The 19,264-nt window shown below is 41.1% G+C and overlaps 1 protein-coding gene across 4 annotated transcripts in view; it reads right to left on the bottom strand.

Annotated features, from left to right (window-relative positions):
- Positions 1 to 19,264, bottom strand: part of SPIN1 (spindlin 1) — a 67,168-nt gene that overhangs the window by 23,889 nt on the left and 24,015 nt on the right. For all 4 annotated transcript variants that reach the window (XM_040416960.1, XM_040416963.1, XM_040416962.1 and 1 more), the window contains exons 2-3: positions 2,958 to 3,164; positions 2,002 to 2,050 (exon numbers count right to left, since the gene is read on the bottom strand). In XM_040416960.1, the coding sequence (XP_040272894.1) occupies positions 2,002 to 2,050; positions 2,958 to 3,009 (101 nt within the window). In that variant the 5' untranslated portion in view covers positions 3,010 to 3,164. The remainder of the gene's footprint in view (positions 1 to 2,001; positions 2,051 to 2,957; positions 3,165 to 19,264) is intronic.

The raw sequence follows: 19,264 nt of genomic DNA, 5'->3' as shown, positions 1-19,264 counted from the left end.
TATATAAACTGAAAAATGTTTGAAGATTTTGCTTTGAAATCACTTAACTAATATTTAGTTGTATGACCACTGTTTCTGAGAACTGCTGTACATCTGTGTTGCACGGAGTCAACCAACTTCTGGCACCTGTAAACAGGTATTCCAGCCCAGGATGATCGGACTACATTCCACAGTTCTTCTTCTCTATTTCTTGGTTTTGCCTCAGAAACTGCATTTTTGATGTCACCCCACAAGTTTTCTATTGGATTAAGATCCGGGGATTGGTCTGATCACTCCATAGCGTCAATCTTGTTGGCCTGGAACCAAGATGTTGCACGTTTACTGGTGTGTTTGGGGTCGTTGTCTTGTTGGAACACCCATTTCAAGGGCATTTCCTCTTCAGCATAAGGCAGCATGACCTCTTCAAGTATTCTGATGTATTCAAACTGATTCATGATCCCTGGTATGCGATAAATAGGCCCAACACCGTAGTAAGAGAAACATCCCCATATCATGATGCTTGCACCACCATGCTTCACTGTCTTCATAGTGTACTATGGCTTGAATTCAGTGTTTGGGGGTCGTCTGACAAACTGTCTCCGGCCACTAGACCCAAAAAGAACAATCTTACTTTCATCAGTCCACAAAATGTTGCACTATTTCTCTTTAGGCCAGTCAATGTGCTCTTGGCAAATTGTAACCTCTTCAGCACATGTCTTTTTTTCAACAGTGGGACTTGGCGGGGGCTTCTTGTAGATAGCTTGGATTCACATAGGCCTCTTCTAATTGTAACAGTACTCACAGGTAACTTTAGACCTTCTTTGATCTTCCTGGAGCTGATTGTTGGCTGAGTCCTTACCATTTTGGCTATTCTTCTATCCATTCGAATGGTAGTTTTTCGCTTTCTTCCACGTCTTTCAGGTTTTGGTTGCCATTTTAAAGCATTTGCGATCATTTTAGCTGAGCAGCCTATCATTTTCTGCACTTCTTTACATATGTTTTCCCCTCTCCAATAAACTTTTTAATCAAGGTATGCTTTTCTTCTGAACAATGTCTGGAACGACCCATTTTCCTCAGAGAGAAATGCACTGTAACCAGCATGTACAACATTTGCTGCCTTCCTTCCTTAAATAAGGGCAATCATTGCTGCCTGTTTTTCAAAGAATAAATAACCTCACTCATTGAACTCCACACTGCTATTATTTTGAACATGTCCCCTTCAATTAGTGATTGAATTACAGAGAATCGGCAGCATGCATGTCATGACTGTTGGGTCTGTTGGATTTCTATTACTCTACTACACCTGCTAGTAAATTATTTGCCATGTAGAAATATCATTTCTACCAAAAACAGCGATTGATGAGGTTAGGCTACTTTCACACTAGCGTTCGGGGTTCCGCTTGTGAGCTCCATTTGAAGGCTCTCACAAGCGGCCCCGAACGGATCCGTAGAGCCCTAATGCATTCTGAGTGGATGCGGATCCGCTCAGAATGCATCAGGATGGCTCCGCTTGGCCTCCGTTCCGTTCAGCAGACGGACATCCAAACGCAGCTTGCACCGTTCGGGTGTCCGCCTGGCCGTGCAGAGGCAAACGGATCCGTCCAGACTTACAATGTAAGTCAATAGGGACGGATCCGTTTAAAGTTGACACAATATGGTGCAATTTTCAAAGTGATCCGTCCCCCATCGACTTTCAATGTAAAGTCTGGACGGATCCGTCTGACTAACTTTCACACTTAGAATTTTTTCTGAACTATAATGCAGACGGATCCGTTCTGAACGGATACCAACGTTTGCATTATAAGAGCGGATCCGTCTGTGCAGACACCAGACGGATCCGCTCTGAACGCAAGTGTGAAAGTAGCCTTAGTGATGTCTGACTGCTATTATTTTGAACACAACTGTAAAGTGTGCTAAGGTCACACTGAAGCATCCTTGTAGAATGAGGAGCTATTTTCTGTTACCAGCTGGATGCACTAGTAAAGGCCTAAACCAAACCCACAAAGATTCTTCTATACTCACTTGTGAGAGGTCCTTTTCTTCATCATATTTGCAGAAACACCTGCATGTGCTGGTAGATAAGAAAAAACAATACACAATAAATAGATACAATTTCAAGGGCATAAAAGAAATGCATATTATAAATAAATAAATACAAATCCTGCAGTTTTCACACTGGCCACTGGAAGCAATGGGTCCGGGGTCTACAGAGCACAGGTCTGCAGATATTCTGCTTATTCCTATACATCTTATAGTATACAGTTGCTAAGCGCTAAACTGGACAAATGCGAAACCACTGTTCTGTTATTGGTGACCCCTGGGTCTGGAAATTCGTCCCTAGTACTAGTGCACCCTACGCTCTATAAGCCCTATCACCTAAGCATTTTGCCAGTTAATTAACCTGCCTTGACAGGGAGGTGACTGGTAGCATGAGTTTGCGCACAGATGGCAGAGGGGAGAAAAAGGCATATTCTCTGATAAGATATATTACAATATTTCTTATATTCACCTGTACTATTGATTCATGCAAAATTTGGTGAAAGTGCAGTGATTCAACACAAAATCAAGAATATATTTCTTAGGTTTGTCAACTTTCATAATTTATAAGGATGTTTTCTAGTAACATGAAAACACATGATGCAAACCATGCTGATATGTGCAGTTATGTATGTTGTTCTGTCAATTACACTACACATGGCTTATTCAAAAATAAAACAAACCCAGTGGGCCAAATGTATATAAAAAGATTGATACTGTTATAAATACATTTACTAGAAGAACTTTTAAATGGAGGACCAGGAGTTTGTTTCTTCACATTGCTTTAGTAGACAGACTCCTGGTGCTACTACGACTTGCCCATGAGAAGTCAAAATAAAAAAAAGTGTGAAAACTCGATTAATGAATAACTGAACCAAATCAAAGAATTGTCCCTTCAGTATCCCAGTAGCACTTACAATCTACAGCCAACAAAGTTTTACCTGCATCAGCTCTTGATCGCTGAGCGGCTGCCTTTCCAAATGGAGTCTTCATTCATCTGTGTATGCCAGGGCAGCAATGCTGCCAAACTAGGGTGAAAACTAGTCACTCCAAGTTTGATGTAGTAGTTGCAGTCTACATGAAAAAGACAGCCTTTCCTTCCACCGCACAAGGGGCTCTTCAACCATGAAGTGCCATCTCCAAATTACCTGTAAAACAAAAAACAATATTTTCATGTTTCATATTTCTTGCGCCTTAAAAAATATTTTATTAATAATAATATTTTATTAATATTATAATAATTCAATAATATATTATTATTATTTAGTGTGAGTGGGATAATCACCTGACTACCAAAGCAGGTCACAATATTGGAAGTCATCGAATAACTTTTTACGGCGGCCTAGTCCAAGCGCTGCACGGGTCTCCTCATGACAGCCAGGCTCCTGCTCTAATGGCCCAGATAAAGCGTTGATCATGCCCGTTTAATACCTTAGACACTGTGGTGAATAACGATTGCAAATAAAATCATCGGATGCCTATGTCTGTAGTCAGTAGCTAGGGGTCCACAGTGAAGACCCCTAGGTCTGCCTTCAGTGTATGCCTATTTGGCCATTCCAGAAGCACAGCCTAAAAGATTGCCTGTCAGTTTTATAATGACAAAATAATACACTTCACTACATAAGTAGTACAGTGTAATATGTAAGCAATAAGAGGATTACATGTCAAAGTCCCCTTGTTAGTCTAGTAAGAGGTAAAAAAAAAAAAAAGACATTTACAAAAAAAAAATCCAAGTAAAAAAAATATTCCCATAAAAAAGCTTTAAAAAAAATAAAATAATGAAAAGAGAATCTCCTCCACATATTTGGCATCACTACATCAGTAATGACTCGAACTGTACAATTATCACAATTTATCCTGCATAGTTACGCTGTAAAGGCAAAAAGCAAAAAATATATACATAAAACAGTTAAGGGACTTAGAATGTGGTGATGTAAAAAATTTTTTTTTTTATGGTGCAAAAATAGCAAAACTAATATATATATTATATATATATATATATATATATATATATATATATATATATATAATCTATCATCACTGAAATCGTACTCTTAAAAAGGTCAACGTAAGATATGTTAACAGACATTGGTGGTATTGCCATCTATAAAATGATCATGGTACTAAACCACGCTGTACAAAAAAAAAAAAAAAAAAAAGGCGGAATTGCAGTTTTTTTTCCTTACCTCTATAAAAAAAAAAATAATTGAATAAAAGATGAAAGTCATATGCATCCCAAAAATTATACCAATAAAAACTACAGCCGATTCTCGCAAAAAATAAGCCCTCATACAACTATGTTGAGACAAAAATTTATGGGTCTTAGATTTTGGTGATGCAAAAAAAAAAATATATAAAAATTTAACAAAAAGTGATTTTATGATATAAAAGTGGTACAACAAAAAAAATACAAGTTTGGTGTCGCCATAACTGTATTAACCCACAAAATAACATATCAAATATACCACATTGAGAACCCCATTAAAAAAAACTGACAGAAATGCAATTTTAGCCTACTTCACCTCTTAATAAAAAAAAAATGGAATAAAAAGCGTTCAAAAAGTCATAGACCCCAAAAAACAAGCTCACACAACTACATTGAAGGAAAAATCTAAAAGTTGGGCTGCGTTCACACGGGCGAGTATTCCGCGCGGGTGCAATGCGGTAGGTGACCGCATTGCACCCGCACTGAATCCTGACCCATTCATTTCTATGGGGCTGTTCAGATGAGCGGTGATTTTCACGCATCACTTGTGCGTTGCGTGAAAATCGCAGCATGCTCTATATTCTGCGTTTTTCATGCAACGCAGGCCCCATAGAAGTGAATGGGGTTGCGTGAAAATCTCAAGCATCCGCAAGCAAGTGCGGATGCAGTGCGATTTTCAAGCATGGTTGCTAGGTGACAGTCTATTCACTATATTATTTTCCCTTATAACATGGTTATAAGGGAAAATAATAGCATTCTGAAAACAGAATGCTTAGTAGGTGATCAATTGAGGGTTAAAAAAAATTAAAAAAATTAACTCACCTTCTCCTCTTGTTCGCGTAAGTCCCGGTCTCTTCTTTACTTCTTTAAAGATGAACTATGGGCTAAAGGACCTTTGGTGAAGTCAGATCACATGCGCCAATCACATGGTCCATCACCGCGGTGAGTTAATTTTTTTATTTTTATTTTTAACCCTCAATTGATCACCTACTAAGCATTCTGTTTTTAGAATGCTATTATTTTCCCTTATAACCATGTTATAAGGGAAAATAATAACATCTACACAACACCGAACCCAAACCTGAACTTCTGTGAAGAAGTTCGGGTCTGGGTACCACAGTCTGTTTTTTATCACGCGCATGCAAAACACATTGCACCCGCGCGATAAAAACTGAACATCGGAACGCAATCGCAGTCAAAACTGACTGCAATTGCATTTCTACTCGCGCGCGTTTGCTGCAACACACCGGGACGCATACGGAACTAATCCGGACACGCTCGTGTGAACCGGTCTTCAATTTGGTGATGCAAAAAAATAAAAATAAAATAAAGTTTAATAAGAAGTCATTTGATATAAAAGTGGTAGAACAGAATAAAACAATGTAACTTTGGTATCACCATAACCGTATAAACCAGGCATCCTCAAACTGCGGCCCTCCAGCTGTTGCAAAACTACAACTCCCAGCATGCCCGAACAGCCTACAGGTATCAGCCTACAGCAGGGCATTGTGGGAGTTGTAGTTTTACAACAGCTGGAGGGCCGCAGTTTGAGGATGCCTGGTATAAACCCATAGAATAAAATTATCTTATCAAATATACCAAATGGAGAACCTCAAATAAAAAAAACTGTGGCAGAATTGCAATATTAGCCCATTTCAAAAATTCTATAAAAAGGGATCAAAGTCATATGTACCCAAAAATTATACCATTAAAAACTACAGCCCACCACGCAAAAAATGAGCCCCCACTTAGCTCAGTCAAGTCAACAATAAAATAAAAACGTTATGGCCCTTAAAATCTATTTCAGCAAATTCCATGTTAGAAAATGCAGATGCCGCTCCTTTCCTTTTGAATTCTGCCGTCTACTCATACAGCAGCTTATGACCACATATGGGGTGTTGCCGTATTCAGGAGAAAATGGGTAACACCTTATGAGGTGCATTATCTCCTTTTATCCCTTGTTGAAGTGAAATTTTTCATTTTCACAGCCAAGTGTTTCTAAATTTATGACACGCCTCTGAGGTAAAAGTGGTCATTGCACACCTCACTAAATTCTTTGAGGGGTGTAGTTTCCAAAATGGAGTCACTTTGGGGGGGTTTCTACTGTAGGGGTGCCTTAGTGTGCCTTTAAATATGACACGACACCTAAAAGCCATTCCAGCTAAATGTGCCCCACAAAAACCATGTTGCGCCTTTTCTTCTGAACCCTGCCTTGTGCTCATACAGCTGTTTACGGACATAAATGGGGTGTTCCTGTAAACTGCAGTATCAGTAATAAATATTGAAGTTCGTTTTGCTGCTAACCCTTGCTATGTTATAGGAAAAATTTGATTTAAATAAAAAATCTGTACAAAAACAGAAAATTGTAAATTTCACCTCCATTTTCCTTTAACCCCTTCACGCAACATCACGTACATGTACGTGGGGGAATGTGGTGCCTCACCGCATCCCCACGTGCATGTACGTGATCGGCTTTCACTGTCAGCGCAGGGAGCGAAGCGCTGAAGCTTCAGTGAAGCCGGCGTAATGGGGTTGCTAGGCAACCAGAGAAGCCGGCAGGCACTGTATAGGCGCTCTGACCCGCCCGCAATCGCTGTGATTGGTCCATTACTGCAGAGGGACCAATCGCAGCGTATCGGGGCAGGTAAGGGGGGGTTAGGGAGGGACTATGTGCTTCTCCTTCTCTAATTGCCCCAATTCCTGTCAGGGAAGCGATCAGAGAAGGAGATAGTGTGAAAATCTTCCCGACCCATGACGAGTATACTCGTCATGGCGCACTGCTACTTAGCGCGCCATGATGAGTATACACGTCATGGCATTTAACTGTCACCATGTCTGCAGACATGGTGACAGCGATGAGATCCCGGCTGTCACACACAGCCAGGCACCTTGGGTCAATGCCGAGGGGGGTCCTGTGACCCCCCCCATGTCGGCGATCACTGCAAACCGCAGGTCAATTCAGACCTGCGGTTTGTAGCGCTTTCTGCAGTTTCTGATCAGAAACTTTAGTATGTCTAAAATAAAGATTTTTCACCCCCCCCTGCACCCCTGAATGATATTATGTGGGCGGGTGGTGCAGGGGGGGTGTTGCAGGCGGTGCGGCAGGCAGGATCGCGATCCCCCGCCCGCCTCCCCTTGAATGATTGTTGGTGTCTAGTGGGTATACCAGGGTGCCAGCACATTGCTGGCACCCTGGTATAAACGGCTGACATCTGCGATGTCAGCCGTTTAACCCTTTCCATACAGCGGTCCGTACGGACCGCTGTATGGAAAAGGTTAACAGCGCAAGGAGCTCCCTCCCTCTCCCATCAGGGGGCTGCTGTGCCTTTGCAGCCCCCCGATGGGAGAGGGAGAGAGCCCCCAGAGAGCCCCCCTCAGCCCTGTGCTTACCCTTCCCCGTCTGCGCAGTTCTGACCAGTACTGAGCAGACGGGGAAGGTTCCCATGGCAACAGGACGCCTCTCAGGTGTCCTGCTGTCCATGGCGCTGAACAGATCTATGCTAAAAGCATAGATCTGTTCAGTGTAAGTAAAATACAGTACAGTACAATATATATTGTTCTGTACTGTATTATACAGACATCAGACCCACTGGATCTTCAAGAACCAAGTGGGTCTGGGTCAAAAAAAAAAAAGTTTAAAAAAAAAGTGAAAAAAGTAAAGTTTCAAAAAAAAACAACACATTTATCACTGAATAAAAATAAAAAAAATAAAAAAAATAAAAATACACTACACATATTAGGTATCGCCGCGTCCGTAACGACCTGATCTATAAAACGGTCATGTTACTTTCCCCGCACGGTGAACACCATAAAAATAAAAAAATAAAAACTATGAGGAAATTGAAATTTTGCCCACCTTACTTCCCAAAAAAGGTAATAAAAGTGATCAAAAAAGTCGCATGTACGCCAAAAAAGTACCAATCAAACCGTCACCTCATCCCGCAAAAAATGAGCCCTTACCTGAGGCAATGGCCCAAACAATAAAAAAAACTATGGGTCTCAGACTATGGAGATACTAAAACATGATTTTTTTTTTGTTTTAAAAATGATATTGTGTAAAACCCTGATAAATTATAAAAAGGTAGACATATTAGGTATTGCCATGTCCGTAAGAACCTGATCTATAAAAATACCACATGACCTAACCCCTCAGGTGAACACTGTAAAAAAAAAAAAAAAAAAAAAACGGTGTCAAAAAAGCTATTTTTTTGTTACCTTACATCACAAAAAGTGTAATAGCAAGCGATCAAAAAGTCATATGCACCCCAAAATAGTACCAATCTAACAGTCATCTCATCCCGCAAAAATGATACCCAACCTGAGACAATCGCCAAAAAACTGAAAAAACTATGGCTCTCAGATGATATTATTGTGTAAAACCTAAATAAATAAAAAAGTATACATATTAGGTATCGTCACGTCCGTAAGAACCTGCTCTATAAAAATAGCACATGATCTAACCTGTCAGATGAACGTTGTAAATAATAAAAAATAAAAACAGTGCCAAAATAGCTATTTTTTGGCAAATTTTCCATTTTAATTCATTTTTTCCCATAACAAAGCAAGGGTTAACAGCCAAACAAAACTCAATATTTATTGCCCTGATTCTTTAGTTTATAGAAATGCCCCATATGTGGTCGTAAACTGCTGTATGGCCACACGGCAGGGCGCAGAAGGAAAGGAGCGCCATATGGTTTTTGGAAGGCAGTTTTTGATGGACTGGTTTTTTGACACCATGTCCCATTTGAAGCACCCCGATGCACCCCTAGAGTATAAACTCCAAAAAATGACCCCATTTTGGAAACTACACCCCTCAAGGTATTCAAAACTGATTTTACAAACTTTGTTAACCCTTTAAGTGTTCCACAAGAGTTAATGGCAAATGGAGATGAAATTTCTGAATTTCTATTTTTTGTTACTTTGCCTTACAAAAAAGTGTAATATAGAGCAACCAAAAATCATATGTACCCTAAACTAGTACCAACAAAACTGGCACCTTATCCCGTAGTTTCCAAAATGGGGCCACTTTTTTGGAGTTTCTAACCTAGGGGTGCATCAGGGGGCTTTAAATGGGACATGGTGTCTAAAAACAATCCAGCAAAACCTGCCTTCCAGAAACCATATGGTGTTCCTTTCCTTCTGCGCCCTGCCGTGTGCCCGTACAGAAGTTTACGACCACATATGGGGTGTTTCTGTAAACTACAGAATCAGGGCCATAAATAAAGAGTTTTGTTTGGCTGTTAACCCTTGCTTTGTTACTGGAAAAAAAAATATTAAAATGGAAAATCTGCCGAAAAAGTGAAATTTTGAAATTGAATCTCTATTTTCCATTAATTCTTGTGGAACACCTAAAGGGTTAACAACGTTTGTAAAATCAGTTTTGAATACCTTGAGGGGTGTAGTTTCTTAGATGGGGTCACTTTTATGGAGTTTCTACTCTAGAGGTGCATCAGGGGGGCTTCAAATGGGACATGGTGTCAAAAAAAACAGTCCAGCAAAACCTGCCTTCCAAAAACCGTATGGCATTCCTTTCCTTCTGCGCCCTGCCATGTGCCCATACAGCGGTTTACGACCACATATGGGGTGCTTCTGTAAACTACAGAATCAGGGCCATAAATAAAGAGTTTTGTTTGGCTGTTAACCCTTGCTTTGTAACTGGAAAAAAAATATTAAAATGGAAAATCTGCCAAAAATGTGAAATTTTGAAATTGTGTCTCTATTTTCCATTAAATCTTGTGCAACACCTAAAGGGTTAACAAAGTTTGTAAAATCAGTTTTGAATACCTTGAGGGGTGTAGTTTCTTAGATGGGGTCACTTTTATGGAGTTTCTACTCTAGGGGTGCATTAGGGGGCTTCAAATGGGACATGGTGTAAAAAAAAAAACAGTCCAGCAAAATTAGCCCTCCAAAAACCAAACGGCGCACCTTTCACTCTACGCCCCGCTGTGTGGCCATACAGTAGTTTACGGCCACATATGGGGTGTTTCTGTGAACAGCAGAGTCAGGGCAATAAAGATACAGTCTTGTTTGGCTGTTAACCCTTGCTTTGTTAGTGGAAAAAATGGGTTAAAATTGAAAATTAGGCAAAAAAATGAAATTCTCAAATTTCATCTCCATTTGCCAATAACTCTTGTGCAACACCTAAAGGGTTAATGACGTATGTAAAATCAGTTTTGAATACCTTGAGGGGTGTAGTTTCTTAGATGGGGTCATTTTTGGGTGGTTTCTATTATGTAAGCCTCGCAAAGTGACTTCAGACCTGAACTGGTCCCTAAAAATTGAGTTTTTGTAAATTTCTGAAAAATTTCAAGATTTGCTTCTAAACTTCTAAGCCTTATAACATCCCCAAAAAATAAAATATCATTCCCAAAATAATTCAAGCATGAAGTAGACATATGGGGAATGTAAAGTCATAATTTTTTTTCCTGGGGTATTACTATGTATTACAGAAGTAGAGAAACTGAAACTTTAAAATTTGCAAATTTTTCCAAATTTTTGGTAAATTTGGTTTTTTTTTGTGCAAAAAAAATAATTTTTTTGACTTCATTTTACCAGTGTCATGAAGCACAATATGTGACGAAAAAAAAATCTCAGAATGGCCTGGATAAGTCAAAGCGTTTTAAAGTTATTAGCACTTAAAGTGACACTGGTCAGATTTCCAAAAAATGGCCTGGTCCTTAAGGTGAAAATGAGCCCGGTCCTTAAGGGGTTAATTCTTGTGGAACACCTAAAGGATAAACATAGGCTGTATAACCAGTTTTGAGTAATTTGAGGGGTGTAGTTTCTAAAATGGGGTAATTTATGGGTGTTTTCTATTATGTAAGGCTACTTTCACAGTGGCGTTTTGAATTCCGTTTGTGAGATCCGTTTCAGGGATCTCACAAGGGACCCAAAACGGATCAGTTCAGCCCCAATGCATTCTGAATGGATAAGGATCTGTTCAGAATGCATCAGTTTGGCTTCGTTCTGCCTCCATTCCGCTCTGGCGATGCGGAGCCAAACTGATCCGTCCTGACTTACAATGTAAGTCAATAGGGGCGGATCCATTTTCACTGACACAATATGGTGCAATTGAAAACGGATCCGTCCCCCATTGACTTTCAATGTAAGTCAGGACGGATCCGTTTGGACTTTGTTCTTCATAATGCAAACTGATCCGTTCTGAACAGATACAATAGTTTGCATTATAGGTGCGGATCCGTCTGTGCAGATACCAGACGGATCCGCACCTAACGCAGGTGTGAAAGTAGCCTAAGCCTCACAACTGAACTGGTCCTTGAGAGAGTCGGTTTTGAAAATTTTATAGAAAATTTGCTTCTTAAATTCTAACATCCTAAAAAATAAAATGTAATATTCAATATGATGCCAACATTAAGTAAACATATAGGGAATCTTAAGTAAAAACTATCTAATGAGGTATTACTATCTGACTTTAATGCGTAGAAATTCAAATTTAGAAAATTACATTTTTCCCCCAAATTTTCTGTAAATTTGGGATATTTTATAAATATAAAAACTTATTGACCCAAATTTACCCCTAACATTGAGTACGAGATGTCACGAGAAAATCTCAGAATGGCTTGGATAAATAAAAGCATTCCAAAGTTATTAACAGAAAGTGACATGTCAGATTTGCAAAATTAAGCCTGGTCACGAAGGTGAAAAATGGCTTGGTCTTGAAAGGGTTAAGGAGAGTCAATCTTCAGTTCTGTTGAGTGGGGAAGACGCCTGTGTGTAATATACAGTGGCCTCCAGCCTGCCTCTTGTCACTACCCAGTCCCAAATTATGTATATGTGCCCCATCACTAGGGATCGACCGATTATCGGATTTACCAATGTTATCGGCCGATATTCATGATTTTCTAAGTTATCGGCATCTAACCTTGTCGATAATGCGTCCAACGCGCGCGCCCCAAAGCTGTCCTGAAGTCTCACGGCTCCGCGCAGCAAAACAAGGCGTGCGCACAAATCACGGGACTTCTGCAGAGGAGCTGAAGTCCCGACCCTGAAGTAGTGCTGTCTGGAGGAGTGGCTGCAGTGCCGTGTGCCGCCCAAGTCTGCTCTGCCGCTTATGTGCCAGCCCAGTTGGACAAATTGGTTAGCCAAATTGCCACCTTTTCTTCTGGACTACTAAAAAGGTAATTTTAAATTTTCTTTCATCTAATACTATTTTATTTATTGGAGTAGTTACTAAGTCACTGAGGTAGGGGAGGGGTGGTGGAAATTGGTATTTGGCACTAGTATATTATGTACCGTAAATTATAAATTAAAGGGGTTCTGCACTTTAATTTAACTGATGATCTATCCTCTGATCGGCGGAGGTCAGACACCCGGGACCCCCGCCGATCAGCTTTTTGAGAAGGCAGCGCCGCGGCCTTCTCACCGTTTACCGCCGGCCCACTGACGTGACGACTAGTATCAACTAGCGTGGGCAGGGCTAAGCTCCGTTCACTTGAATGGAGCTTAGCCCCGCCCATGCTAGTTGATACTAGTCGTGACGTCAGTGGGCCGGCGGTAAACAGTGAGAAGGCCGCGGCGCTGCCTTCTCAAACAGCTGATCGGCGGGGGTCCCGGGTGTCTGACCCCCGCCGATCAGAGGATAGATCATCAGTTAAATGAAAGTGCAGAACCCCTTTAATAAAGCAACTATACTAAATGATAATAAGCAAGCAGGCCATGGTAGTCAATGAGGGGGGGGAGGGGTGGTGGTGCTGCTGGATATGGCACTATCTATACTAATAAAAGCCCTGTGTACGTGCTCAGGGCTGTTGTCCGTGCGTGTGCGCCGATTAGTGAAGTGCACATGCGCAGCGCACAAACCAATCAGCACACATGCAGCGCACAAACCAATCAGCACACACTCCACACACACACACACACACACACACAGCAGGGTGTGTGTGCCGATTATATACCATCGGATCGGCGTTTTCTCCAATCCGATGGTATATTTTAACTTGAAGCGTCCCCATCACCATGGGAACGCCTCTATGTTAGAATATACCATCGGATATGAGTTAGATCGTGAAAACTCAGATCCGACAGTATATTCTAACACAGAGGCGTTCCAATGGTGATGGGGACGCTTCAAGTTAGAATATTCTAAGAACTGTGGACATAACGGCTTCCTGCTGCCTGGCAGCACCCGATCTCTTACAGGGGGCTGTGATCCGCACAATTAACCCCTCAGGTGCCGCACCTGAGGGGTTAATTGTGCGTATCATAGCCCCTGTAAGAGATCAGGTGCTGCCAGGCAGCAGGGGCCATTCCCCCTCCCTCCCCAGTTTTAAATTCATTGGTGGCCAGTGCGGCCCCCCCCCCCCTCCACAGATCCCCCCATAACAGTGCCATCCACAGATCCCCCATCACAGTGCCAGCACTACTGTTCTAGCGCCAGTTATTGTAACGGGCTTAATGTCTAGTATATTATAATAAAGCTCTGGGCGTAATTGTTTGCATTAGATTTATATTATAAAACATGTTTATTTAACAGCAGATATGTAGGATTTTTTTTTTCTGATATATAAATAAAAATGGCGAATCGCGGTTTTTATTTATTTTTCTGTTACGGCGTTCACCGCATAGGAGATTTTTTAAATATTTTATAGTTTTTACTTTTCAGACGTGGCAATATAAAATATATAAACAATAAATAAACATTACATATGTAAAATTGGGAAAGGGGGATTTATACTTAATATTTTGGTGTGTCTTAAAATTATTATTTTTTTACTTTTTATTTAATAACCATTTCCCCCCTTAGGGGCTAGAACCTAGGATCTTTTAAACCCTTGTCCTATATAGGGGCAGCAAAAACTAGGCTCTGTTCGGCTCAGTTGTGTGCCGAATCCGTCCTTTCCGTTTTTCCTGCCCCTATAACGGAGTAGGAGAACGGAAAGGCTGAACGCTGATGTGAACGAAGCCCAAGTTGTTTCTTTGCCGGCAGCTTGCATTCTATAGGTTAATCTTAACCATAGCAGGGACTCCTGGAATTTTAAGCCGATACCAGGAAGTAAAAAAAACTGGAAACTGGAGCAGCACTGGAACGGAAAATTAGGGGGAAATGGTGTGACTTTTTTCCTATATGGTTTTCAGGTGGTTAAATTAAAAATTCTGTTGTACAACCCCTTTAAGCCCATTCCTGAAGAGTGTTATTTTACAAGCTTTCCCCACATGTTCTAGCCTGAGAGGTATGCATAATCACTGCTGTAACTGGTGAGAGCTGTGGAAAAGCTTACTTCCATTTGGAGCGTGATTTTGCTCACTTTTGTCAGGAAAAATGACGTCTCTATATACTTTGCTCACACTAAAGGGTTGTGCCACAAATAGGAGAATTTGGGGTAGTCATCTGTTCCTGCTACATCATGTATAATAGCTTTACAGAACGCTCTTTGTATGTTCGCAGTTGTGGAAAACCCCTTTAAAAGCCATTTAAAAAGACCTTCACAGCTGACTCCAAGGCAAATATGTAGCCATGTACCAAAGTCAAGAATATAAATGGGGAAAAGGGGAGTTCCGCAACAGATCCTTCGTACACAGAAAAGCGATCAGATTTCAGGTTAATGAGAAACACTATACTGTGGAACATAGGATAATCACTCTTATCCACTGGGGAACATGGATTATTCAAAAGACGCTTTAATTACCATCTGTGACAACTGATAGACATTGCCATTACATCAGTGCTATACAAAGAGGGACAAATAGTAAAAAACAGCCACAATCTCCACACTCATAGAAGGCCATGCTGTGAAATAACACAATTTTTCTAAATTCCATCTTATTTTATTTGGGAGGAGGTATTCAAGGGCAACAAACTTGTAAGGCTACTTTCACACTGGCGTTTTGTCTTTCCGCTTGTGAGATCCGTTCAGGGCTCTCACAAGCGGTCCAAAACGGATCAGTTTTGCCCTAATGCATTCTGAATGGAAAAGGATCCGCTCAGAATGCATCAGTTTGCCTCCGTTCCGCTTTGGTGTCTGTCTGATGAAACTGAGCCGAACAGATCCGTTCGGACACAATCTGGCACAATAGAAAACGGATCCATCCCACATAGACTTTCAATGGTGTTCAAGAATAGGACATGTTATCCGGCTCCACGCTCCGGAAAGGCGGATGCGGAGAGCACAGTGTGCTCTCCGCATCTCTTCCGGCCCCATAGAGAATGAATTGGTCCGCACCCGTTCCGGACCCATATGCGGACGTGTGAATGGACCCCAACAGTTGATGTGCCTGGATTTTTTTAAAAGGCACACCAAAAAGGAGCCAATAAAATGCAGACTGCCATTTCTAATGTTAAATTATACTGAGCAATAGAGCTTGTACACGACAGGGGTCCATGTTCCATCTACACTGACAGCTTAGCACAGCAAAACATGTAATAAGTATAAGAAGATGTACCAGCAGGAACTGACCTACCATACCTGGATTCTAGCTGCTTTCCATTACTCGGGTCCCACGTCAGACCAATTTAGTAGCAGTCTAGAGCCTTTCAACAATCGGTCATAAACATGGACAACGTTCCATAATGTCGTGACACGGCTACGATACGACTGAAGAACCATTTCATGTATCACTAAGTTGATATATTATGCATGCAATGGAATTAATGCAGTTATATAATAATGCTACATATTTTACGTCCTAGATAGTTGTTCCTGCAACTAATAAGGCATGAGGTTCCTCAACAAGGTTTGACAAGCAGCATTATTCTGAACACAGTTAATTCCTATGACCTGTGATGCAGGTGGTCCCACCCAGTCATGCGTTCTACAACATGGGACCAGTTTTGGTCACCCTCTCGCAATATTACTATTACTACTGACATTTACAAAAGAAAAGAAAAAAAATTCTGCCAATCCAAATTGCCAAGGAAATGCTGGGGAGACTAGGCAGTTCCTCCACAATAGACCCATGATCAGATAGAAACTAACTGCATCATAAACCACTGACAGTCAGTTCTAGTCAGGGGAGCCGCCGCCGGTCATGTAAATCAGCCAAGCAAGCACATTGTTGGCCACTTCCCACAGAACCTTCCCATCTCATCTTCTCAAGTAAAGTAATAGATCACATTCTTCACTAAAATCAATGGAGAAAGCCAAAACTGCAAAATAGCCCACTTTTTAATCAGTTGCCCACCAAATCAGGTGTCCATGACAAACGGTCATGACCCCATCCATGAGAGCAGGATCCCCTGGTGAAAATCACTTGAAGAACTTAGCTGATAGTGCTCCATTCACACATGTGCTAAACGATCCACCCTTCAGTCACGTCATTTTCCTCAGTAAAACTACAGAATAGGTAACATTATTATGTAAATTCCCCACAAAGTGACACTTGAGTTCTAACATATTAGATTACAAACAGCTATGTTTTTCTCAAGATACATGGAAAAACAACATCCAGGGAAATGCAGGGTGGGAATACCCGAATGCTCCTTCCGTATTAGATTTCACTTCGAAGCTATAAATACCTCTTTTCACCAGAAGACTCTCGATCTCTTCCTCAGGGATTTCAAAAATACAAAAAAAATAGGTGCCTCTATATAAGCAAGTAAACAAGAAAGCGGAGCACCTGTCAAATCATTTACAGCAAAAGGGACACAGACTTGAACCTGGGTTTCATGAGTATCCACAGAGAAGGCAAGAGAAAGGAAGTGATCGGGGTAATAGTCCTATTAGGGGAGTACTAGAAATTAGGGAGCAAGTACATTTTCAAGCAATGTCCAAGAACTAATGAAAAGCAGGCCCTCCTAGCTACGCGAGAGCCAAGGAAGGTATCCAGATATACACTGCGTGCAGAATTATTAGGCAAATGAGTATTTTGACCACATCATCCTCTTTATGCATGTTGTCTTACTCCAAGCTGTATAGGCTCGAAAGCCTACTACCAATTAAGCATATTAGGTGATGTGCATCTCTGTAATGAGAAGGGGTGTGGTCTAATGACATCAACACCCTATATTAGGTGTGCATAATTATTAGGCAACTTCTTTTCCTTTGGCAAAATGGGTCAAAAGAAGGACTTGACAGGCTCAGAAAAGTCAAAAATAGTGAGATATCTTGCAGAGGGATGCAGCACTCTTAAAATTGCAAAACTTCTGAAGCGTGCTCATCGAACAATCAAGCGTTTCATTCAAAATAGTCAACAGGGTCGCAAGAAGCGTGTGGAAAAACCAAGGCGCAAAATAACTGCCCATGAACTGAGAAAAGTCAAGCGTGCAGCTGCCAAGATGCCATTTGCCACCAGTTTGGCCATATTTCAGAGCTGCAACATCACTGGAGTGCCCAAAAGCACAAGGTGTGCAATACTCAGAGACATGGCCAAGGTAAGAAAGGCTGAAAGACGACCACCACTGAACAAGACACACAAGCTGAAACGTCAAGACTGGGCCAAGAAATATCTCAAGACTGATTTTTCAAAGGTTTTATGGACTGATGAAATGAGAGTGACTCTTAATGGGCCAGATGGATGGGCCCGTGGCTGGATTGGTAAAGGGCAGAGAGCTCCAGTCCGACTCAGACGCCAGCAAGGTGGAGGTGGAGTACTGGTTTGGGCTGGTATCATCAAAGATGAGCTTGTGGGGCCTTTTCGGGTTAAGGATGGAGTCAAGCTCAACTCCCAGTCCTACTGCCAGTTTCTGGAAGACACCTTCTTCAAGCAGTGGTACAGGAAGAAGTCTGCATCCTTCAAGAAAAACATGATTTTCATGCAGGACAATGCTCCATCACACGCGTCCAAGTACTCCACAGCGTGGCTGGCAAGAAAGGGTATAAAAGAAGAAAATCTAATGACATGGCCTCCTTGTTCACCTGATCTGAACCCCATTGAGAACCTGTGGTCCATCATCAAATGTGAGATTTACAAGGAGGGAAAACAGTACACCTCTCTGAACAGTGTCTGGGAGGCTGTGGTTGCTGCTGCACGCAATGTTGATGGTGAACAGATCAAAACACTGACAGAATCCATGCATGGCAGGCTTTTGAGTGTCCTTGCAAAGAAAGGTGGCTATATTGGTCACTGATTTGTTTTTGTTTTGTTTTTGAATGTCAGAAATGTATATTTGTGAATGTTGAGATGTTATATTGGTTTCACTGGTAAAAATAAATAATTGAAATGGGTATATATTTGTTTTTTGTTAAGTTGCCTAATAATTATGCACAGTAATAGTCACCTGCACACACAGATATCCCCCTAAAATAGCTAAAACTAAAAACAAACTAAAAACTACTTCCAAAAATATTCAGCTTTGATATTAATGAGTTTTTTGGGTTCATTGAGAACATGGTTGTTGTTCAATAATAAAATTAATCCTCAAAAATACAACTTGCCTAATAATTCTGCACTCCCTGTAGAAGTGGGGCACAATCTGCAGGCAGGTCCACACCATGCAAACAGCAAAACTGCAGCACAAATAGGAGGATCAGTCTACATCTTCTGCTGCAGATTCCACAGCAAATAGACATGAATTTCCAGCAAGATACTCCAACCTTAAAATATCTGCTAATGTGCCATGAGATGCCACCAGTTTGGTCAGTCTGTGTCCTCCAACCCCACTGATCATTCCAACGCAAGACTGAAATTCTTCCATTCAATCCACTGGCTCTACAAAAATCAAAAGATGCCAGAGGAGCACAGAGGCCACATTGTTCTAATGATTGGTGGGAGTCAGAGACAGAGCATGCTAGAAGATGAACCTTCTCTTTCAGGCTCAGTTTACCCCAGGATTTAGGACACACTACCAGAGCTAAAGAGTCTTCTATAGACCTAATCGGGCACCAGGTCTCTGAGATATCAATTTAGAGACCATAAATCTTTCGCACCCCTTATCTGTAAGATAATTAAGGACTCTTTCTAAAGATCTTTGATATGATGTTCTGTTATTTTTCAAATGTCCATTCATTCCCCCATGTCTCTGTTCTTATTGTATATATATTTCTGTTTCTTCATATATTCTTGTAGTACGCCTGATGAAGGGACTGGGGATGTCTCGAAAGCTCACTATGTAACATCATTACTTCTATTTTTGTTAGCCATTAAAAA

Source organism: Bufo bufo, chromosome 2, assembly GCF_905171765.1.
Source record: "Bufo bufo chromosome 2, aBufBuf1.1, whole genome shotgun sequence".
NCBI lineage: Eukaryota > Metazoa > Chordata > Amphibia > Anura > Bufonidae > Bufo > Bufo bufo.
The sequence above is the reverse complement of the archived record's forward strand: the minus strand, read 5'-3'. Positions and strand labels throughout refer to the sequence as shown.